Consider the following 24,331-nt stretch of genomic DNA (forward strand, 5'->3'; position numbering starts at 1 on the left):
GCTTAGCTAGTTTCCAGAAACATGATACATTAAAATTGTTACATGTCTCTGGACTGGAACAGGTTAGATATTTTAAAGTTTTACCAAAATAATGTCAGGGAAATTATGGAATTGACATCTTTTTATGGATTTGGTGTTTCATACTAATGATGACTAAGAACGTTTCTCTTCCATGCCCCTGACTGAGTAGGGACTCGATCTTACACCTATTGAAGTCGACGGGAGACTTTCCATTGATTTCAGTAGGCAATGGAGTGGTCACTGGAGCTTTGGACCGACTGAAATAGACAGCCCTGAGGAATATTTGGAAATGTTTTGTTTGTTCTGAGAAGCCCTCCATCTTGGGTTCATGTGTTCAATAAAGCTGCTATCCCTTTCTTATTAATTAAAAGCTCTTAACATAGGACGACAGTCCAAGGTGCTTATTCAAGTAAAACTCTGACACTTGCTTATCAATCCCAGCTCTAGTGATACTCTGCTCACTGACTCTACCTTGTGGTCAGCCTTGGCTGCTGTACACTAGCCCAACTGCAATTGCTAGGCCTGCTCTTTTATGCCTCAGTTCTGTACAAATGGCCTCTAATGAAACTGCTTGCACGTGGGAGAGCAATTAGTGAAAAATGAAATGGTGATAGGGATGCTGGTCCACCATGGTGCAAAGGGAGTCCAGCAAGAGGAAGTTACTCAACTTGTGCAGTAATGATGGTTCTTTGAGATGTGTGTCCCTGTGGGTGCTCCACTCTAGGTGTCGGTGCGTCCTCATGCCTGCACTCAGAAATTCTTCCACACTTGTGGTTTCCTGTGCTGTACATGCACAGAAGAATCTCTTTGTGCTCTTCAGCGTGCATGCAGCACAGGCCACTCCATTCCTTCTCTACTTGACAATTAGAGCAGGAATCTCCAAAGAAGGGGAACGAGGAAGGGAAGTGGAGCACCCACAGGGACACACATCTCAAGAACCATCACTACAGCACAAGGTGGGTAACTTCCCCTTCTCCTTTGAGTACTGTACCCATGGATGTTCTACTCTGGATAACTGTAAAGCGGTAGTTGCAGAATGGAGGTGGGTTTGCGGCTCAATCATGACCACAGTAGACAACACACTTTGGCCCACTTCAATAGAAGATGCAATGGTAGATGAGAGAGCACAGTGCCAAGCAAACATATTAGTAGAAGACCATGTGGCCACCTTACAAATGTCCATAACAGGTATGTTCTTGAGGAAGGTGGTAGTGGGCTGTGATGGCACCTGGCAGCTCCTTACTTTGAAGTGCATAACAGGTGTGGACACAGGAGGAAACCCACTTGGAAAGTTGTTGAGACAAAATGGGCAGGCCTTTGGACCACTCCATGAAGGACCAGAAAAGCTGGGGAGAGACTTAGGCCACAGCTTTGTACAGTAGATGTAGAAAGCTTATGCCCAGCAGACATCTAACATGTGCCACACCGCATGTGCTGGGATGAAATGCAGCTTGGTAAAGAACATAGGTAAGTGAGTTGGCTCATTAATGTGAAACAGTGAAGGAACCTTAGGTAGAAACTTGGGATGAGGTCGCAAGGGTGACTATCTTTGGTAAAAGTGGTGTAGAGGGCTCAGCCATTAGGGTGGCTAGCTCCCCAACTCAGCTGGCTGACATGATCACCATGAGGAATGAGACCTTCATTGACAGGTGAGGCCAGGAACACATCACCAAGCACTCAAAGGGTGGCTTCATAAGTCAGTGAAGCATATGGTAAGGTCCCATGTGGGAACTGGGGTTGGACTGATGGAAAAGTGTTTTGAAGACCTGTTAAAAAGCATTTGGTGATAGGGTGGGCCAGGAAGGAAAACCCCTCTTTGGGCTGGTGAAACACCACAGCTGCGTCTACACGTGCACGCTACTTCGAAGTAGCGGCACCAACTTCGAAATAGCGCCCGTCACGTCTACACGCGTCGGGCGCTATTTCGAAGTTAACTTCGACGTTAGGCGGCAAGACGTCGAAGTCGCTAACCTCATGAGGAGATAGCAATAGCGCCCTACTTCGACGTTCAACGTCGAAGTAGGGACAGTGTAGACGAGCCGCGTCCCGCAACGTCGAAATTGCAGGGTCCTCCATGGCGGCCATCAGCTGGGGGGTTGAGAGACGCTCTCTCTCCAGCCCCTGCGGGGCTCTATGGTCACCGTGGGCAGCAGCCCTTAGCCCAGGGCTTCTGGCTGCTTCTGCTGCAGCGGGGGATTCAGGCTGCATGCACAGGGTCTGCAACTCGTTGTCGGCTCTGTGCATCTTGTGCTGTTTAGTGCAAGTGTGTCTGGGAGGGGCCCTTTAAGGGAGCGGCTGGCTGTTGAGTCCGCCCTGTGACCCTGTCTGCAGCTGTGCCTGGCACCCTTATTTCGATGTGTGCTACTTTGACGTGTAGACGTTCCCTCGCTGCGCCTATTTCGATGTTGGGCTGACCAACGTCGAAGTAGAACATCGACGTTGCCGGCCCTGGAGGACGTGTAGACGTTATTCATCGAAATAGACTATTTCGATGTCGCAACATCGAAATAAGCTATTTCGATGTTGGGTGCACGTGTAGACGTAGCCCACTATGGCCGTAGCATGTACCTGGACTGTGCTGAGACTAAGGCCTGACTCACACAAGTGTAGCAGGTAATCAGAAAGGATGGGCAAAGGTATGGAATGAGGAGGCATGGAATGATGGGAATCCATCCAGTGAGAAAACCACCACCACTTTTAAGAATAAGACTTTTGTGTAGATTCCTGTCTACTTTTGATCAGGACTTTCTTTACCTCCTCAGAGCACGTGGTTTTGGCACTGTGCGGCCATGAAGGACCCATGTGCGGAGATGCAGTTTGAGGAGACTGGGACGCAGAGTGCGGCTGAAGTCCCAAGACAGAAGGTCGTGGCAAGGAGGAAATGGATAAAGAGACACTACTGACATCTTAAAGAAGTAAGGGTACCAAGTTTGTCTGGGCCACACTTGGGTTACTAAGATGAGGAGGGCTCAGTCTCATCTGACCTTGAGTAATACTCTGTGGATCAGCAGAATGGGAGGGAACATGTACAGAAGCAGCATGTTCCATGTGATGGTGAAGGCATCCTTGAGGGAGTGTCTCCCAAGCCCTGCTCTGGAAAAGCACTGCTGGAACTTTCTGTTGGTCCTGGGGGTGAACAGGTCTATGAGTGTAGACCCACAGTTGAAATACCTGGTTGAGGGCAACCATGTCAATTTACCATTCATAATGGTTGGTGAATGAACAACTGAGAGTATTGGCTGTCATGATGAAAACTCCAGGAAGATACATAGCTATGGGATTGACCTGATGTCAGATGCACCATGTACACAGCTTTATGGCTTCCATGCTGAGAGATGGTGAACGAACTCTCCCTGGGTGGTTGATGTAATAAATGCAAGTGGTGTTGTCAGTAAGGATATTGACCGACTTGCTGATTATGAGCCACTGGAAACGTCTGCAGGTATAGCAGACTGCTTGGAGGTCCAACAGGGTGACGTGAAGTGATTGTTTGGTGAATGACCACCTGTCCTGCACGGTGTGACAGCCAAGGTGCGCTCCCAGGATGAGAGAGACACCTGTGGAAAGAGTGAGCAACAGTGGGAGTTGATGAAATGGCATGTCGGTGAGGATGTTGCCAGGATATGTCCATCATTGAAGAGAAGTGAGAACCCGTGGAGGGATGGCTATCATCTTGGAGAGTGGATCCCTGGATGGGGCATAACATGAGGCCAGCCATGACTGGAGGCAGCGCATGTGAAGCCTGGCTAGCTTGACCGCCTGAGTGATGGTGGTCATATCACCCAGTAGTGGTAAGCAGATGCATACCGTAGTGGTGGGCAACAGACGCATTGTGCGAATAAGGTTGCACATAGTGTAAAACCTTTGAATGGTCAGAGTAGTCAAAGTGGTGGCAGTGTCTCTGTGTGCTCCTATGAACTCCAGAGTCTGAGAAGGATGAATTGTAGACTTTGCACAGTTGATATGGAAGCCCAGGCTGAGCAGGAGATGCGTGGTGACATGCACCAGATGTCGCACTTTGAGAAACGGTCCCTTTATGAGGCAATCATCCAGGTAAGAGAAAATACTGGCCCCTTGACGATGGAGATGAGCAGCCACTATCTGTAAAGGACATACCTGTTGAGTCATCTGAGGTCCAAAATTGATCTCCATCTGCTGCTCTTCTTCTGAGCGAGGTAGTAAGAGGAGTAAAACCCCCTGCCCTGGAATTTCTCAGGGACAGGCTCGACTGCCCCCAAACAGAGATGGTGTTGGACCTCCTGGTCAAGGAGATTCTCATGTGAAGGGTCCCTCAAGAGGGACAGGGTAGGGGATGTAGAGGTGAAGAGCATGGAGTATCCTCATGCCACCAGTTCCAGCTCCATCAATTCCATCTGTCTGTGGAGATGGCCTCCCACTAATGCTGAAAAGGGCAGGTGGGCAAGTGGTGGCAAAACTGTTGTATGGTGCCCTGCTGGGAACACTGCAGCATCAGACTTGACCAGACTCTCTAAACTGATGCTTGGAAGGTTGAGGGTGGGATGCTGAGGGCTGTTGGCTCTGATGTGATCTGCCAGAGCATCAGTGCTATGGTTTGTACCTCTGGCCCTGCTGAAATTGGGGTTATTGGTGGGACTACTGGAACTGGTCCCAAGGACACTTGTATGGGGAAGATCAAGCCCACTTGACCGGGGTGTATAGATGCTGAGGGTGCATAATGTCGTCCTGGAGTCTTTCACTGAATGGAGGACATCATCCATCTTCTCCGCAGAGGCGCTTGTGGTCAAATGGCAGATCTGCAGTTTTCTGCTGTAGTTCTTTGGGTACCCCCAAGGGGATGAACCATGAAGTGTGGAGCATAACAACTGCTGATGTGGTAATGCACCGCTGTGTCAGCTATGTCCATGTCCAACTGCATGGCTATGCTAGCAATGGTGTGGCCCTCTTTAATAATGCTGGAAAGTGTCTGGCACTAATGGTCGGGTAACAACGTAACCAGCTCCTGAATCTGGGAATAATTTTGAAAATCATAGTTTGCTAACATGGCTGTGTGGTTAGCAGCACAGAGGAGATTGAGCTCATGATATCCCATTTTTTTCTACTGTTTTACTTGTGGTGTTGAGCAGAAAGACCGGGTCCTGTTGCAGACTGCATCCACCACTAGCAAGTTGAGGGCTGGAGGGGTGAAAGGAAATTCAGTGTCTTTGGATGCTACAAAGTATTTCTTATCAGCCCACTTACTGGCGGGGCCTACAAACACTGGGGTTTGCCACAGGACTGCCGATGGGTCCATGATAGCCTCATCCATGGGCCACATCACCCTAGAGGATGACAGAGGATGTACCGTGTGCAGGAGACAGAATTGTTTCCCCCAGAACTTCCTGGGTGTCCTTGTACAGTGACTGTGTTACTCAGTGATAAAGGTCTTGGAACAATCAAGTGTCATCTGTTGAAGGAAGCAACAAAGAGAGCATCGCATCATCAGGTGGGGAAGAAGATAGGTGCAGGGTAGAGGCTTCTTCCCCTTCAAATAGTGATTCCTCAGTGCTGGGATTCACGGATGGTGGGAATGGTGCCATGGATAGCCATGATGAGGGCACGTGCAGTTCTGATATGGTTGACAATGCCAAATGGGTACATCAATGCCACAACGCTTCATGCCAAGAAGGCCACTGCTGCTCCGGTTACAAATAGTGGTGGGAAAACCATGGAGGAGATGGTGGATGGAATTGCATAGTAGCCAGTACAGGCAGCCCATCCTGCCAAGGATGTACAGGGCTGGAATGCTGGGAGGAGAACATACTGGTGCCGTCGGATCAGGCATCCAGCGTTGGAGGCCTAATATCAGAGGCGCAGGACGATGCTGAGAAGTGGGAGAGGCACGGTGAAGCTGGCAACCTTGGCGACGATCAGTGCCGATGACATGGTGCTGCACCTGGCTGTTGTTCATTCATTGCCAGTGCTGGCACCAGGCTTCTTGGTGCCAGTTGCTGTGGCATGGAAGGTGTGACAGAAGCACTGTGCTTGTGGCGAAGCTGTGCTGAATCCCCTGGTACCTGAGAATGGGGAGAGGTATCAGCCTTGGTCTTACACAAAGTTCCCGACTGCAGGGAACATGAGCAGTTCTGCTTCCGAGCGGGCATGGACAATGGGGGCGCAGATGCTGGAGTAACCTGTTGCACCTTAACCAGTGGTGGGCTTGATGGTGCCATCGGCATTGATGGTGCCACAGGTACAGGAAACATCGATGCTGAGTGCTTATGCTTGCGCATGGAATGTGCCCGCTTGGTCAGTGCTGGGGAGCCTGGAATGGGCAGAAATGTTTTTTCCTTCTGGCGTGGCCTGCACAGATGGTGCTGAAGGCCAGGAATAGGCAGAAATGGGCAGAAGAGGGACCCAGTACACCAGTGGAGGACCCTTTAGAAGCTGGGGGAAGCTTGGAGTCCTCACCCTTAGCCACAGCCTGAGCTGTTGGCTTATCCAGAGCTGGCGGCTGCAGGGACTTCTCATACAAGAAGGTATTGAGCCTGTTAGCCTGATCCCTATGGGCTCTAGCAGTCAGACTGGAACAATGGACACATGATTGCATCTGGTGGCCTTTGCCAAGGTACTTTACGCAGGACACCTGGCCATCTGAAGGGGGCATGGTGTCCTTGCATGTGGCGCACCTCTTGAATCCTAGGGAGCCTGGTATAGTGGTGATGCAGCACTCTAACACTAACTCTACTATCTAAATAAACTTCTTCTTCTTTTCTCCTCTTTTTTGAACTCCCTTACACAGACTGATGACCAAAGATGGTAGAGAAAGAACTGGAGGAGCCCTCACTCCATGCATGCCAGAGAGCACAAGGAGGCATTTCTGCGTATGCGCAGCATGAGAAATCATGGCTATGGAAGAATCTCTGAGCATTGGCACAAGGATGCACCAACACCCATAGTGGAGCACCCATGGGGACACTACTCGAAGAACCAAATTTTCTACTAGCCAGTGCTCATGAGGGATGCAGGCTCCTTGACACATCTGCGGTGTTCTTTTTCTGTATTATTTTTCCCCTTCCAGCTGTTCTTGCTTTTTACAAGAAAACAGTAAGCAAACAGAAGGGAGCTATTCTTCCAAATTTCCCCCTACTCAGTAAGGACGGTTCCCTCTACTAGGCATGGGAGCTAATGGAGGTGAATTTCAGTTTGAGGTCTGGATTTGACCTACCAGCTTGATAATATTATAAATGTTTCTGATCCTTGAAAAGCTTGCGAACTAACATCTTATTATAATTGAGGGTTTGCTGACATTTCATTTATTTATTTATAAAGACATACCTGAATGACAAAAATACTGAGGGTCCATCTCTTCCACCTTTGCTCACAGTGAGTAGTACCTTGATCTCCAAGCAGTTCTTTTGGTAACAGTGGTACTTCTCACACAACAAGGTCTTATTCAAAGTACGACCAGCAGAATCTGGGACTTAACTGAAGTACATCCTCCAAACTTGAACTTGAAGTATATGCTTCAAATATTTCCATTACCTAGACTGAAAACTCTGCCAATTCACCTATACGCAACCAAGCGAATAGAATCTTACCTGTTCTGGGCATTAACTTCTGGTTTCTCTGTCACTTGTCCTGTTAGATCATCCTCTTCCTTCTGCCGCAGCCTCTCCTGTCGAGCTCGTCGACGGCGTTCTCTGGCGGCTTCTTCCTCATCGTCGTCATTTCTTTGATAGGCTAGTCTGCAATGCATCATTTGAAAGGGCTCAATAAAGAGATGATACATATATTTTGTCAGATGTTTTACGAATGATTTGTGCAACACCAAATATTCTTTCAGTGGTGCCATATGTGTGATTAAAAGAGATACCATTAAAGAAGTTTATGCCAAAATTTTACTTTGCTTTTTCAATTAGTGCTCTCTTTGACATCATTCCTCTGAATCCAACCACAGCAGTGCTCCATCATGGTGTGGACACGAGGCCAAAAGACCAATGTGTTCATCTCCTCTAGGGGATTACAGAAACGGAATTCATCCTGACAAAGGAAAGCAAGATAGAAGTCTCCCATTAAGAATGCTAAAGTAAGTGAAATAATGTGTCTGCCTGGTAGGATCTGGAAAGTTGTTTTCACCTGTGTCCATATTTGCACAATAAGCTGTGAAAATGAGTGGATGGAGGAAGGGATGATTTCTTCAGAAACATTATGTATTAGCCAAACACCTTGCTTGATTAAACCAGTAACCTAATGTGGTTTACCATATGTTAGCTTCCTATTCATCTTACTCTTTGTGAAAGCACAGCAGAAGTGCAAGCGTCTCACCAAACCCCTCTCACTGGCACTGTGCCACAGCAAAGGCTTAGTGCTCTCCTCTGGACTCTCTCTAATTTGTTCATAACTTTCCTAAAGTGTGGTGCCCAGCATTGCACACAATGCTGCAGCTGAGACCTCAGCAGTGCAAAGCAGAGTGAGACAATTACTTTCCGGGTCTCCCATACAACACTCCTGTTATTACACGCCACAAGGATATTAGCCTTTTGCAAGTGCATCGCATCACTGACTTGTGCTCTACTTGTAATCTACTCTAAACCAGCTCCTTTTCAGCAGTGCCGCCACCCAGCCAGTTATTCCCCATTTCATTGCTGTGCACTTGATCTTTTTTCCCATGTGAAATACTTTGCTTGTTTAATCTAGAGAACAGAAGACTGAAGAGTCTTCAAATACAGTAAGGGCTGTCATAAAGAGAAAGATGTTCAACTGTTCACCACCATTAGGAAAAGAAATACATGGCTTAGTTGACAGCAAGAGAGATGCAGAGTAGTTATTAAGAAACCCTTTCTTACAATAAGGTTGGTTAAGCTCAGACATAGGCCTCCAAGGGAGGCTGTAGAATCCCTGTCACTGGAGAATTTTAAGAACAGGTTAAGCTAGCACCTGTCAGGGATGGTCAAAGCTTATTTGGTCCTGCCTCAGTGTAGGGGCTTGACTACATGACCTCTACAGGTACCTTCCATCCCTACATTTCTATGGTTCAGGTCTTTCTCCCCATATGAACTTTTAAGTCCTCATCACACCAAGTGAAAGGTATCAGCTGAGTGGCCACAAACAGGCCCACTGACGGGGCGGAGGGCAGAGCTCCTGCTGCCACCTCTGCTACTTTCAGCTGCAGCAGTGGCTGGAACTCTGGGCCCCTTTAGAGTGCCATGGCAGCACTGCTCCGCGTGGCTGTGAAGGAAGTGGGGTGGGAGCAACACTGTGATCTGAGTGGTGCTAAGGGCTGCCTGTCTTAGGCCCCACCCCTTTTGCCCTTGGTCCCGCCCCTGCCAGCAGTGCAGAGCAGGGCCTCTCCCTCACCTTGCTCCAGGTTTGCCGTGACTGTCAGCCCACTGGCCACAAATCAAGGCAAAGTTGGGAGGAGAGCTCAAAGCACAAAAGAAGGGGCAGGGCAGACAGAGAAAAAAGCCATTGTCATTTGCCATTGCGTTAAAGGGGTACCAACAATCCACTTAGTTCTAAAATGGAAAGCAAGTGAAAACCATAAGAAACTAAGGGGGTCTTAAATATGTTTCTGGAGGAGAAGCAGACTCTTCCTGAGATAGGAATGGACTGAATTAAACTGCAGAAGGGCCACTTAACTATGACAAGTATCAGAGGGGTAGCCGTGTTAGTCTGGATCTGTAGAGCAACGAAGGGTCCTGTGGCACCTTATAGACTAACAGAAAAGTTTAGAGCATGAGCTTTCGTGAGTTAACTCACGAAAGCTCATGCTCTAAACTTTTCTGTTAGTCTATAAGGTGCCACAGGACCCTTCGTTGCTTAACTATGACAGACTCCGGCTTCAAGGAACTTGACATCATTTTAGTCCTGTCTGAACTCCAGCCATGAAAGCCATCTATTGTGGCTCAGACAATACTTTCACCAGAGGCGCTCTGTGTTTGGCCTGTAGCAGCTGGGCTAGAAGCACCAGACATGGTTAGTGGGATGTCTAAACCACGACCCTAAAAGATAATGAAGATGTATACTCCTCCCTCTATGCACAAACATAATGACAGCACAGTTAATCACGGTATGCCCTTTTCGAAAATGCCAGAGTTAAAAATGGAAAGCAAAATATCCTCAACCTGCAACAAGCATCAGATGAGGGCAAAGCAGATATTTCCTGGTTTGGGGCCCCTCTAATATAAATAAGGAGTTTTTAAAAAAAAAATGGTAATATCTGTCAAAGCAGTAGAAAGGTTTGAACTGCACCTATGTGATATGTCATACCAAACAGATTGGCTAAACTACATAAATATATGCACAAAACCAATACAAGCAGATAGTTATCAGATGCAGCAGGTAGCGTTATGTTAATATGTGTGTGAATTCATTACTTTTTTCTCAATATTTGATTAATAGATGCAATAGCAAAAATAACTAAGAATATCTCAGTTTTCTTTACCATATTTTATCCAGAAATATCCCAAATTACTTTCTAGGATGTCCCTCTATGGACTGCTTCATTCATCTCAGAAATGGAACTGGAATAAAACACAGCAGCAGCGCTCCTGTAAACTGAGTACTTGGGCGGATGCCCAGGAAAGATTCAAATGCCTCCTAGCTGATCAGCAGAGCACCCAGAGCTGGCAGCATGTGTTCGTACTGGCGGTACACATCTGCACATGCCTTGGTGCACATAATAAGATTTATTCCACATGTAGATGGAAGAAAATAGAGGGAGCACTGCACAGCAGCCTTTATGTACCAATCATGCTGTGCAACAACTAAGATAGGAGGCACAACTCCTGCAATTGAACATGCGTAAGGTAATAGGTAGGCACAACATAATTAGCATCTTTGGTGTTAAGAAAATTGCTCCAGGAAAATTAGGGAGTAGGTAAGTCAATGGGAACAAGCCACGTAAGTGCCCTTTGTGCACTTGACAATCTATTCCTCTGACTACAAAGCTCCTCCTTCTCATGCCTTTTTTCCATACTAACCTGTATTCATAAAATGCCATCCATATTCAGCCATAGGTGCTGAAACATGAGGGCCAGTTGCACACCCCTACCCCACCCAACTTAAAGTGACTCCCCTCATAAACAGGACTTAACAGTTTGATTCAATGGCTCTCAGCATCCACACTATGGAAATTGTTGCAGCACCCCTGTCTTCAATTCGCAAATACCACCAACCCTGCCTCAGTCAAATCCCTCCCAAAATCCCTCTTCCTCCTTGGTGCTGGAAGAAGCAATTAGGCATATAGCTCTATTTCAGTGTAAGCCCAACAGTCATGGGACTTGAGTCAGCTGTCATGCATTAGGGACCCCTAATGTATGTCTACATTATATTTTAACTCTATGTTAAGACTTTTATAACCTGTGTGTGAACTCGGGGCTCTGGCCCCCAAACAACAGTGTACAGACCTGAGTCAAAATAACCATACCTCAGAGTCCCTAGTGCCCACTTCTCTAAACGTGGCCATTTTATCCTGAGGATCATGGTGCATTGTGGGAAAACTTTACTGCCTCCCCTGCTTGTTACCAGGAAGCTGCTCGCTTTGCCAAAGCCTTGAGCTGTTTGCTCTCCACTGCACACTTCGGAGGCTCTCAGATAATGTTCTTGCAGATCGGTGATCAGAAGAGAAGGGCTGATGCTGACCTGAGCTGCTGCAGTTGGCAGAGTTGTGTGTGGATGTGGTGGGAGGGAGGTGGGACTTCTGTCTTCCATAGAGTGCAGTGCAGATAGTTGGGATAAAGAGGACTAAATAAGTTGTCCCATGGAATTTTGGGGTACTTCTGGCCAGCTCCAAGTCAAGCCAGCCTGTGTCTGCACTGCCAAGCAATAGGCCTTGGACTGGGTCCCAGCTTAACTCAGTCTTGGATCCTTCAGCCTTGCAAGCTCCAGGGACCCTGGGGGCAAGCCCTGGGTTATTGCAGCTAGAGTGCAGATGCAAGGGAGGTTAGGCTTGAGGCTGACCTCCAGCCTGGGCTTATGCTGAAGGGCAGATATACCCTGAGTTAACCATTAAAAATATATAAACATCTCCAGAAGAACCACCAATGCACGCACCCACTGTACATGTGTAACTGTGTGCTCACTGTTGTGATATGACTGTATTAGTCCATGTCCTTCTTCATTCTCTCTCTCTCCCTCCCCCCTTACCATTGTTTGTCCCTCTCACTAGCTGCACCACATCCAAAATTAGTCTGGAAGCCCTTCAGGGTGAAAACCAGGCCTTTGCATTTATGAGGTCAACCATCTAGCACACTTTTGATGCCAAAAGTAAATAACAAAATACAGGCACCATCACAACCTTTGTTATTTTTCTATCAGCCACCCTCAGGGAGCAGTTTTGATATGCTGAATCCCGACAAACCACACATTACCAACCTTGCATCCATTTGTCATGTTCTGCATATGTGTTTCTTTCTGGGTACATCTCTGTCTTGCATGAGCTACTCTGCTATATTAAGTGGCATTCAAATGGTACTCCACACTGTCTGACACCTGATACAACACATTAAACATTCAGATGAAAGGAAGACAGTTTGGAAACTGCCTCTTGCCTCTTTACCAAGGATGACGTGCTCTCTATCCAAGCAATGACAGGAGAAGAGCAGGGAGTTGGCTGCTTCTTTGATTACACTTTTTGTGCTTATGACATGGAATGTAAATTCTAATCTGTAAACTGTGTCAAAGCCCTGAAGTTCTTAATGTAGCTCCTTCTTAATCATTACTAATGAGGCTTTATTATTAATTATTATTATTATTATACCTTTACTACAGTACTTGTGAAATACCAGAAGACAAAAATTCTATTTGCTCCCCAGGACATTTCCTTCTGTGCAGTGTGGACCCTGGTGATTAACGCTAAGTTCCTGCAAAACCAGACGTGTCCCTGCAGCACAGGTGGAATAAATACTTATAAAGCTCCAGGGGTGAAATCCTGGCTCCACTGAAGTCAGTGGTAAAACTCCCACTGACTACAATAGAGCCAAGATGTCACTGTCGTATTTACGGGACAGATCTGGAGACTAGAGCTGTGTGCGAAACTTACGGTTTCAGTTTATACAGATTCACACAAACTTTCTCAGTTTTTGGTTCAGACAGATTTTCACCTTCTGTGTTTTACTTTGAGTGTTGAATCTGAGTAAACTAAAACACTGAATGGGAATCTCAGCCAAAGTTAGGAGGATTTTGTGCCATAACCATTCAATGCCATCAAGCGTCACGTGGTTGCCACTTAGAACCAAAAGTCAGCTCAAACCTCAAATTCATCCCAGACTTTCTAGTTTGGAGTTCCTTTAAAAAATGTTGCACAGCTCTCCTATGCTATATCACTGATATTATTTGTATTTATCTACTAGCAAATTTACCAGGCATTGCTCAGGTCCTTAGCTAAATTAAAGCTTTTTTTTTTTTAATAAAAAAGGTATGTGCTTTATGTAAATGGCTGTATTACTCAAAACACAACAGTTATTTTACGAAGTTAGTTTTTATCTTGGATTCCTTCAGTAAAGAGATTGTTAATTTTTATTTTGGATTTCTTTAATAAAGGCATTGTTAAAATTTGTTCATTTAAGTTTTAGGATTTTTAAAATGGGAATTCTATCAAATGTATGTTTTTCTTCACCCCCATATGCCCTTCTCATTCACTATGTTTTATCAAAAAAAGGTTACAGTCAATTTAGTTTCCAATAACATTTTCTTCTAGTTTTCAAACCATAAGCCTTGATTATCTGTGCCGAAACAGAGCACTGCTCCAAATTTCTCTGTTTTGTCTCTTTCCTGTAAGGTTTATTGAGAAGAAATCCTATTTCAGGTTCATCCTGTTTTTCTGGTTCACATTTATTCAGTCCCTTTCACCATTCACTCACTTATGTTAATTTTGGGGACTGTACTTGATTTGGTGATTCTGTCTTTTTTCTGTTTGGTCTTATGAGAAGCAATCCCATTCCAGGCACATCCCGTTTTCCTGATGCAACCAAACCCTTATCTTGCATTTAAGTTATGATAAGAAGAAGCTGTATACCGAAGTTGGTGATCCTAGTTCTTAGTATTTAGGAGGAATTCTTGATCAAACAGACAAACTTTCCAAAATACATAGCAGTGAGTGGATGAGTGGAGGGAGGATGGTATTTGTTATGACATAGGTTGAGGAGTTCCCTTTGCAGTATTAATTACAGTTGCCAAGAGTCTTTTATTACAAGAGACACCCTTATTTATGTATCGCTGTACAACAAAATTGGGACTAAGTGCTGCAAAAAGTAGCAAGAAATACTTCTGCAAACGTAGATTATTGATTATTATAATAATATCTGGAGAAGGGAGAGGCGGGGTGCTAAGATTAAAAAGTCCTTTATTTTTCGAAATACAGTGTTGGCAAACCTAGTTATGGATGATCAAAAGAAAAAGCCGTCAAGTAGCACTTTAACAACTAGCCAAATAATTTATTAGGTGAGCTTTCGTGGGACAGACCCACTTCTTCAGACCATAGCCAGACCAGAACAGACTCAATATTTAAGGCACAGAGAACCAAAAACAGTAAGCAAGGAGGACAAATCAGAAAAAGATGATCAAGGTGATCAAATCAGAGAGTGCAGGGGTGGCGGGGGGAGGTCAAGAATTAGATTAAGCCGAGTAATTCTAATTCTTGCCCCCCCACCCCTGCACTCTCTGATTTGCTCTCCTTGATCATCTTTTTCTGATTTGTCCTCCTTGCTTACTGTTTTTGGTTCTCTGTGCCTTAAATATTGAGTCTGGTCTGATCTGGCTACGGTCTGAAGAAGTGGGTCTGTCCCACGAAAGCTCACCTAATAAACTATGTGGCTAGTCTTTAAAGTGCTACTTGACTGCTTTTTTGTTTTGATAGTGTATAGACTAGCCTGGCTTCCTCTCTGTTACTAGTTATGGATGATATTCTGACAATTTATAGTTACTAGTGCGTATGCTTCTACTGTTTTATTGTTCCTATCTTTTGTACTATGACAGACAACCTTCACAACTGTGAATATACATAAACACAAACCATTTTGCCCAAAATCTAGCAAAGTTCCAAGCTGCCAGGGAGGGTTAAATTCATATCAAGTTTCATGTTTCAAACTTCAGCTGTTTTTTGCTCACACCCTACCTAAAAAATGTGGTTAAATTTTTTTATGACTGGAAAAGATTTATTTTTTCCTCTTACTCAAAAACAGTAGCAGGGACTCTGCTCAAACATGTTAAAAAAGATTCACCTTTGTGTGTGGATCAGTATAGATATGTTAATGTTTCCATGAGAGGCACGTGAGTTAAAGCAGGAAGTTATAGTGGAAACTCAGAATCGTGATTGTAGGATGTATGGCTTAGCCATCTCAATTATCTTTAAAGTGCTTTGTGCATGAATTGTAATACTTAACAGGAAGATCTTCCAGTCTTATGTTTCTGAATTTGAGTCATATGGTTTTCTTTCTTGTAGCTGACTTATCAGAGAAAATAACAGGAACTTAAAGTCAGAAAAATTAAAATGAGAAATAAGGCACAATATTTTTTAACCGTGAGGGTGATGAACCATAGAGCACTACCAAGGGAAGTGACAAATTTTCCATCTCTTGCTGTCTTCATATTGAGACAGGATGCATTTCCTAAAGATAGGTTTCAGTCAAACACAAGTTATTAATCTCAAAGAGGTAGCTGTGTCAGTCTGTAGCTTCACAAAAAAAAAAAAAAGCAATCCTGTAGCACCTTAAAGGCTAACAAAATTATTTATTAGGTATAGTAAACTTTTTCATATCCAGCATTCTATCCTTGGAAACTCTCAAATAACCATCATATTAACCATAAGTAAATTTTAGTCACATTTTCCATAAGTACAGTATAGTGAAAGTAAATACAAACATATACAGCAAATACAGTGTAAGTTTACAGTGTGCAATACTACTATTGTCGGTAAATAAAGTACTCTGTATACATTTTTGTTTGTTTCTTAATATCTCATCTTCTTTTCTTTAGTGTTATGCATTGCTAGTCATACCTCTCTATTACCCACAATATTTGAATATCCGGCAACGTCCCAGACCTGTGGATGCCAGGTATGAAAGAGTTTACTATAATGAGCTTTTGTGGGTCCCACTTTTTCAGATTTGAATCCAAATTGTTGGGTTCATGATATGCTCTGTAAACATTCAGATACATTACAGGTGATATAATCATACCTTCTGGCCTTAAAAACTATGGCTCTCCTACCATGGACAAGACTTTGCCTTTTTTATTTCTCTCCTACCCACTTGGATCCTCTTGTGTTTTTAGTCTTTTTGCCAACATTTTCTTAGCTACTTCCAAAATCTTCCAAGAGTACACTTTCTAAATGAGCTAACTGCATAAACGTTCCATCAATTTAGTTCTCCAGGGGCAATGAAACGAGTGACAGACCTATATATACAGCGGTCTCAGCTGTGTCTTCAACACACCACAGCTGTAAAAAATAAAAACTTCTGATGTCCTTATTAACTTATCCTCACTGATTTCAAAGGCATTATTTTCACTAAGATACTTGTGCAAAACAGGTAAGGTAATCAGAATCTGAGCACCCTAAGTATTTTTCTCTCAGCATATATCTACACAGCAGCCTTATTTGGAAGTAGATTATTCCAGAACAGATATGTCAGGATAGTTTACTTCAAAATAACACTGCTACACAAAAAAATGCAATTTGAAATAGCACTTACCTATTGTAAAATACAGCATCTACACACATAGAGCCTATCTATAAATAAAACCACTGGACACATCATGGCTTATTTTGAAATAAGCTCTATTCTCTGTGGCTGTTTCTACACAGGCCACTTCCTTCAGAAGTGGCATGCTAATACACAGAGCAGAAGATGCTAATGAGGCACAGATGCAAATTCCCTGTGCCTCATTAGCATAATTTCACATGATTTGGAGTCCGGAAAACCATTCTTCTGGACTCCAAAATGCCGCATAGAAGCACAGCCCCCCCAGAGGGACTTCCGGAAGGATATGCTACTTCTGGAGGCCCCTTCTTCCCAAAAATTTTCTGGAAAAAGGGGCCTCCAGAAGAAAGACTTCCTTCTGGAAGCCCCCCCAGGGCCACGCTTCTACATGGCATTTTGGAGCCCGGAAGAACGGTCTTCCGGACTCCAAATCACATACTGTTATGCTAATGAGGCACAGAGAATTTGCATCCATGCCTCATTAGCATATTTCGCTCCATGTATTAGCATGCCACTTCTGAAGGAAGTGGCCTGTATAGAAACAGCCACAGAGAATAGAGCCTGTTTCAAAATAAGCCATGATGTGTCCAGTGGTTTTCTTTATAGACAGGCTCTATGTGTGTAGATGTTGTGTTTTGAAATAGGTAAGTGCTATTTCAAATTGTCTGTCTTTATAACACCTATTTTGAAATAGCTATTTTGGAACAGGCCTTATTCTCTTCAAATGACGTCTACCCATTTTGAAATAAGCCAACCACTATTTTAAAATTATTTCAAAACAGCAGTTGTTTTGCGTTTGAAATAATGTCCATTGTTTCTAAATAAATTTGCTGTGTAGACCTACCCTCAGTCTTTACATCCAGACTATCCTGCTTTTCATTATGATCACTATTTTGGCTGATTTAAGACATGAATATGAAATACTAGCTACATTAAATAGCATATCCTGCAGCAAAATAGGAAAGCTCAAGTGTTCAATTTTTTACATCTTCTGAGGATCTGACCCTTTAGGTTTTTCTGTGAGAGAAATGATGAGTATGGGAAAGAAGAATTCCTTCAGAGAGATCAGCTTCTACCAATCATTCTTTAAGGTTTGTTCCCCTTTGTTGTAATGGAGCTTTAAACCTTTGCTCTTACCTAAGGAAAGAGCAGATTCGTTCATCTGTGTAAGGTATTCTGCAATGAGCGGATGCAAAATGTTTCATATTTATTTAGGCACAAGATATAAAAAAGTGATTAGCAGACTAATGATCACAGGAAATAATGATTCTATCTTGAAGAAACTTACTTTGTGGCTATCTAGTCCTTGTTGCCCAATAGCCAGAGTAAGGCCAAAGGAGGAACATGTTTATAGGTAACTGTTGTATGCTCAGAACTGTGCTTAAGCTCCTGAGCTAGCTCCTGCCTTCCAAAATTACAGGCCTACTTTGAAATGTGGACTGCAGTTTTTTTCCCAATCATTTGGCATATCCACCACTTCTGCCACCCTCCACATGTCCCCCACACACCCAGTTCTCGGGTTCATGCTGAAACATTTGTTTTGTTTTTAGATCTGGGTCCTAAAACCTCGGCACTGCAGTTGAAGCCAGCTTATATCACAGCAATATTGTGTACAAAGGCCAAATGAGTCATGCATGGCCCTGTTATTTTTTCATGGCAGAAAAGTGATGATCTGTTTCATAATGTGAAATGCAAGCAGATTCTCTGACCACATCCAAATAACTCTGGAAATTGTCTCTGAGTACCTCAGCATAAATTGTGTGCAAGGCTGTTAACATTAAGGGTAGAAATCCTTAGCTACTGAAATAAATGTCAAGTTTACCTCCAACATATATTACATGCAGATAAAAGGGTATGTTGGAAATATCCCAGGAAAGCTTATAATTCTCTCAATATGTGAAGTCTGTAATACTTTGCAGTTTCACTTCATCCATATTAGCCCTGTGTCTACAAGTGCCCCTTCCTTTTGAAAGGGGCATGTTAATGAGCAGTTTTGAAAGATGCTAATGAGGCACTGCAATGAATATGCAGTGCCTCATTAGCATAATAGCGGCTGTGGAGATTCAAAACTGCGGCTTTTCAAATCGCGTGCCGCCCATGGAGACGGGACCTTCCGAAAGGACCCCCCCAGTTTTTGAAAGCCCTTTGAAGCCCTTTCGAAGAAGGGCTTTCAAAAACTGGGGGGTCCTTCCGGAAGGTCCCATCTCCATGGGCAGTGCACGATTCAAAAAGCTGCACTTTCGAATCGCCGCAGTTGCCATTATGCTAATGAGGCGCTGCACATTCATTGCAGTGCCTCATTAGCATCTTTTGAACCCACTCATTAACATGCTCCTTTCGAAAGGAAGGGGCATGTGTAGACCCAGCCTAGATGAGCAATGTATTGTACTAAACCTGTTTAAATTCAGAGGCTTCAAGAGAAAGAGACAACAGTAACCGAGAAAAAAACAATGATTAGCCAAGCTTCTTACAGGCTTTGAACCATTGAATGTTAGTCTATGACTGCCTTCCCTGAAGCTTACTAGAATTAACTCAAAAATCAGTTTGTCCCACATACAGACCATTCAAGGAAGTGCACATAACAAGATTTACGACTTGAATCTCAAAGAAAGATAGTAAAAATTAATCTCTGAACTGGCCATTGTGATCATTGTTATATTTGTTGCCAGTGAAGCAAATTGCTTCCTATTCTGTGCAACCACCTTTGTGTTGTTATAGTTTATTACAAATGGTCATATTCCAAACCACCATAGGTCAAATCCTCACTCACTACTTTTCAGGCAACAGGACTATAGAAAATAATGGGCTTTTAAACTGAATAAGAACAATTGCTACAGGTCAAATCATGAACTTTCACTCACTATGCATAGATGCAATGGGACTCTAAATCAGGCAGGAATCTCTAGGTCTGACTGCAACACAAATAAATAATAAATAATCAAGGAAGCTCTAAAAGTGAGCCTTTTACTTTTAACTGGTTTCTTATTTGGCTCAATCTCCAAGTAAAGTTACTATGAGGTTTGCTTAAGTAAGAAAGGTTGAATAAAAAGCAAGCAAAGATTTCAGGATCTGGCCTGTACTGTTGCAATTTAAGAAAAGATTTCCTGGGTTTTATTTTATTTATTTTTTTAATGAAATCGTAGATTGGGAAAGTGAAACTCTCATTCCTTAAAGAGAATTTTACAAGGATACCAATGTCATATGTGACATACTGAAATCATAAACCCAGTTACTTTGATTAAATGTGGTTTTATTTTTACTAATTTACCTGGCCGCCTTTGCTCATTATCAGCACTACTGAAGACCGAAAAAAAAAAAAAGAGTTTTGTTGATACAAGCCTATTTTCAGACCCCTCCAGTCAACCACAAGGCTGAGTTCAACAGAGGTGCAATCACATAAGAAAAACTGCTGGGGGAATTGAAGTGAGAGCACATGATGAGTTCTGCAGCTGCACGGAAGGGGAAAATCAATGGGAAACTAACAAATTAGAGAGTGAATGCCCATTTTTCACCCTTTGTCAGCATTTACACCTATGACATGGTGGAAATTTCCCTTAAAACAGACTGCAATGTTATGCACAGGCCTTCTCAGAGGTCCAACAAGTCTGGGGCCACTTCCAGCTTTTGAGGACCTGAGCCTTAATAAAAATAAAAAGTGGCAACCCATGAAAACAAAACAAGGCACCAAAAAGAGTGAGACAATCTGAATATTTTTTTATTTAACAAAAGCTTCTCTAGCCTTTTTCTGGGCAAATGCACTAATTGTTGAGGGATGCACATAAAAGCAAGTTGCAATGCTTATCAAATGCCAAAAAGTCAACAAGTGTCTAATCTGAGGCCCCGTCTGATTGATTCTGATCACACACACAGTTGTTCCTTTGCTACAGGCTGGGGCGGAAAGCAAAACAGGATTGTGACTATGAAGCAGAGCTTGGAGTCATAAAAAATACTTAACACCTAAACCCCAGACTTAGGAGGCTAACTCTGGGTTGAAGGTACCAAAATCTCAGTTTCGGTTCCACTGAGATCTAGAAAACTCTCACTGAATGCTATACTCACCCAGTGCCTAATTTTCAGGATAAAAGCTGCCTCTGGGCCGAGGTTTCAGCTTTAGGAATGCGTATTGCTGCCTTCCACTAGGCATCTGAACACCTCTCATGCACCTAAGCTCTAGAGCAATAAATCCTGGGAAGAGAGGTGCTCAGCCCAATCCAGGTCAGGGCCCAGCTCAGTAAGCATCTTCAAAGGCCATCTCATTGGATGCATCCAACTCAAAATCCATCAGGACGTGGAGTGGCACCCACATGCATAACTTTTAGTCCAGTGATTACAGCACTCAGCTCTTTGACAGAGACCCTGGTTTAATTCTTCTCTCTGCCTGGAGATGGGTGAAGAGAAAGGATCTGAATAGGGGTATTCTACCACTCAGGAAAGTGCTTTAACTACTGAACTAAAAGTAATCAATTGGGTACCAACATCAACTGCGGACATTTTAGGTGGAGTAAGGCGGGTGTCAGACTCATTCTCCCAAATAATGCCTTAGGTGCCCAAGTTGCCAGACTCTGGGTGGCAAGTTCCCATTCTGAATTACTAGATCTGGTGAACTGCTAAGCAGGGAAGGTATAGCTCAGTGGTTTGAGCATGGCCCTGCTAAAGGTGTGGTTGTGAGCTCAAGCTTTGAGGGGGCCATTTAGGACAAATGGGGCAAATAGGTTAATTTGAAAAAGGGATTGTGCTTGGCCTAGCCAAGAGAGCAGGGGACTGGATTTGATGACTTCCTGAGGTCCCTTTCAGCTCTATGAGATGTGTATCTCCATACATTTTAAGGGGAGGGATTGCTCAGTGGTTTGAACATTGGCCTGCTAAACCCAGGGTTGTGAGCCCAATCCTTGAGGGCAGGGGACTGGACTAGATGACCTCCTGACGTCCCTTCCAGGTCTATGAGATGTGTCAGAAATAGGCACCTCTGCAACATGTGGGTATGTATCTTTTTGAGTAGGGCAGGCCTTAGTGTACACCCCTCTTGGCAGCATCTCCCTTTAGCTAGCTTAAGCGGCTCCCAGACTAGAGTACTGGCTTGTGTGAATCACAGGCTAAAGTACTTCTCTCTCCCCATTCACTATACATGGATCTAGGCATCTAACTCAGGCGTTGTGGATTACAGCGTGTTCCTCTAATTTCCTGGGAGCCATGACGCTCAGAGATGCAATACATTAGTCCCTTTTTGTTTCGAGCTCCAACTGAAACAGGTGTCTGAAAACGCTGCAGAGGGGATGGCTTACTATTATGGATGAGCTGAACTGATTTCTATATAAATGTTCTATTCTCATCAAGTCCTTCCTGATAGCCAACCCTCTCTTTAAATATGAGAGTGGAAAAAAATTTAATTGAATTAAGCCATCCCACCTAGAGCCCAGACACATTAAGCTGTGACCCTATCAAAGCTCACGTACAATGCAGAATTGCATCTGTTCAGTTCTGTATTTGTGTAGAAGTCCTCTGAAGAATACTTAAGGGCAGCATAGAAAGTTTTGCTGGTAATTCAGGAGGTGGAGCTATTTCTTCCAACTCAACTACCAAGATGTCAGAAGAAGATACAAGTTATAAAAGATACCTACAGCCTCCATGCTACTACAATTATCCTTTGGACTTACTTATACATGGAAGTAGCATGTAAATAGGCATAAGGGTGTTTATAGTGGTGTCTTTACTAAGCTTTTTACAAAACAACCATGTCATTGTAGCTTCCTGTGGTTCAACTCAGCTGACATCAGAAATGATAGCAAATGTCATGCAAATAGGATTCCAGGTGACCCTTTTAAGCAACAAGTCTTATAACTCTGCTCAGAGCAGTACTAGCAGATATGGTGCTCAATCACAAGTTTCCTCAAGCACATGTGGGAGCAACCTTGTTGGCAGCAGCAAAGAGAAATTTAAGCAAAGTTTAACCATGTAGGCAAGGCCTAGGTGGTACCACAAGTGTGTAGCAGGAATGAGCTGAAACCACATTCTGCTTCACACCTGAATTTGGCCCTCTCACTGCTGTAAAGATTTTACAGATGTGAATTTATTTTTATTTCTAGTGTTAATAATAACAAAAAATAGAATGCATCCATCTGAATTAACATACAGAGAAGCAAGTTCCAGAAAATGTAAAAGCTGAAGTCCTATAAATTCAGAAGTCTCCCTCTGACCTGGAAACCCAGTTCCTGGCCTCTCAACTTCATCTATTCTTCTGCTTTTAACCCTGGTTTCCTATTTCAAATGCTTTTCTGTACATGCATAAGTCTGACAGTGCTGTACTAGGATGCAGAGTGCTTTCTTAACACACCAATACTTGCATTTCATTTCCCTCATGAAAAATAAATAGAATTGATGTAATATACCAGTGCAGTGTGTTCGTTACAGAATGTTGACACAGACACATAAAGTTTAATCAATTTTAAGTTAAGGTTGCTCATGTGAATTTGGCATCAACACATGCACTAAAAACAAGGAAACCACCAGTTAAGACATTGATCCTCAGACCAACCTGTCTCATATTCACAACCCCACACATCATAACACCCCAGCGCCCTCAGAGTCACCTCAGCAGCATAGCCAACTTATAATGTAATGCCATCTATATTGCAAACTGGCAGCCAGGGAGAATGTAATATGTCGGCCAAAGCTTACCTTAGAAAACTGTGAAGGGGCAAAAGTTCTGAATTTTAATAAAAAAGTATTTTCCCAATTTTGACTGGTTCTGAGTATGCAGCACTTGAAGTGAAGAATACCACCGGAACTGACCCAAACAGCAGGGGAATTCTGTGGCATGTATGCTTTCAAACTGCATTTTGTTATGGATAGTAGGGCTAACTCCCCCACTTTTGCCAGTTGTGCCACAAGACTTTATGACTACAAGTAGCCAGGACCTATTTTTTTGTGTAAACTCGGAGATGGGAGTTAATACTGTTTTGGGACCCATACACAGAAGACCATTGGGAGGCAGAGGAAGCAGTTTAAGGACTTGCTGAAGGCACACATGAAAAAGTACAGCACTGGTGTCAACACTTGGGAAAACCTTGCCCAGGATCTTCCCAGTGGATACTGGTAACCCATTGGGGGTGGCACAATTTGAGAGGTCCTAACGCAGTGCAGACAAGGAGAGACGGAGAAGAAAAGAGCTGCTAAAACTGCCCCACACCCCTCCAACAGCTACCAAAACCTGCCCCTTCTGTGATAAGACCTGAAGCTCCAGAATCAGGATGATCAGCCATCAATGGACTCACAAACAGGAGGATAACATGAAGACATCCTACTCGTTATTGAGTGACCACTAATAAGAAGAAGACAGAAGAACCTCTGGTTCACAATGTTCCCCAAGAGAATACAGAGGTAGTGCTGTCTCTGAAGTAATTTATTGCTCTTCAGTGCCACCCCTGTCTCTGAAGACACCCACTACAATTTCCAGAACTACCAGAAAGTAGTCTGTGCTGAATGAAAATAGCATGCAGCATTGTGTTTTTTTTAAATAAAAGGAATCTGCAGAAATTAACTTGTCACACATCACTTCACCTAGGATATCAAATTAAAATAATTTCTTTGAAAAATCACAAAAAGTTGACAACCCCTCTCATACTGCAGCCGACTAAATACTCAAACAAAAG

General features: G+C 43.6%; 1 protein-coding gene across 7 annotated transcripts in view; it reads right to left on the reverse strand.

Moving 5' to 3' along the window:
• Positions 1 to 24,331, reverse strand: part of CALD1 (caldesmon 1) — a 261,350-nt gene that overhangs the window by 39,340 nt on the left and 197,679 nt on the right. For all 7 annotated transcript variants that reach the window (XM_075005280.1, XM_075005272.1, XM_075005264.1 and 4 more), the window contains one exon: positions 7,581 to 7,727. In XM_075005280.1, coding sequence (XP_074861381.1) covers positions 7,581 to 7,727 — 147 coding nt within the window. The remainder of the gene's footprint in view (positions 1 to 7,580; positions 7,728 to 24,331) is intronic.

The sequence above is a fragment of the Carettochelys insculpta genome, chromosome 1 (assembly GCF_033958435.1).
Source record: "Carettochelys insculpta isolate YL-2023 chromosome 1, ASM3395843v1, whole genome shotgun sequence".
Taxonomy (NCBI): domain Eukaryota; kingdom Metazoa; phylum Chordata; order Testudines; family Carettochelyidae; genus Carettochelys; species Carettochelys insculpta.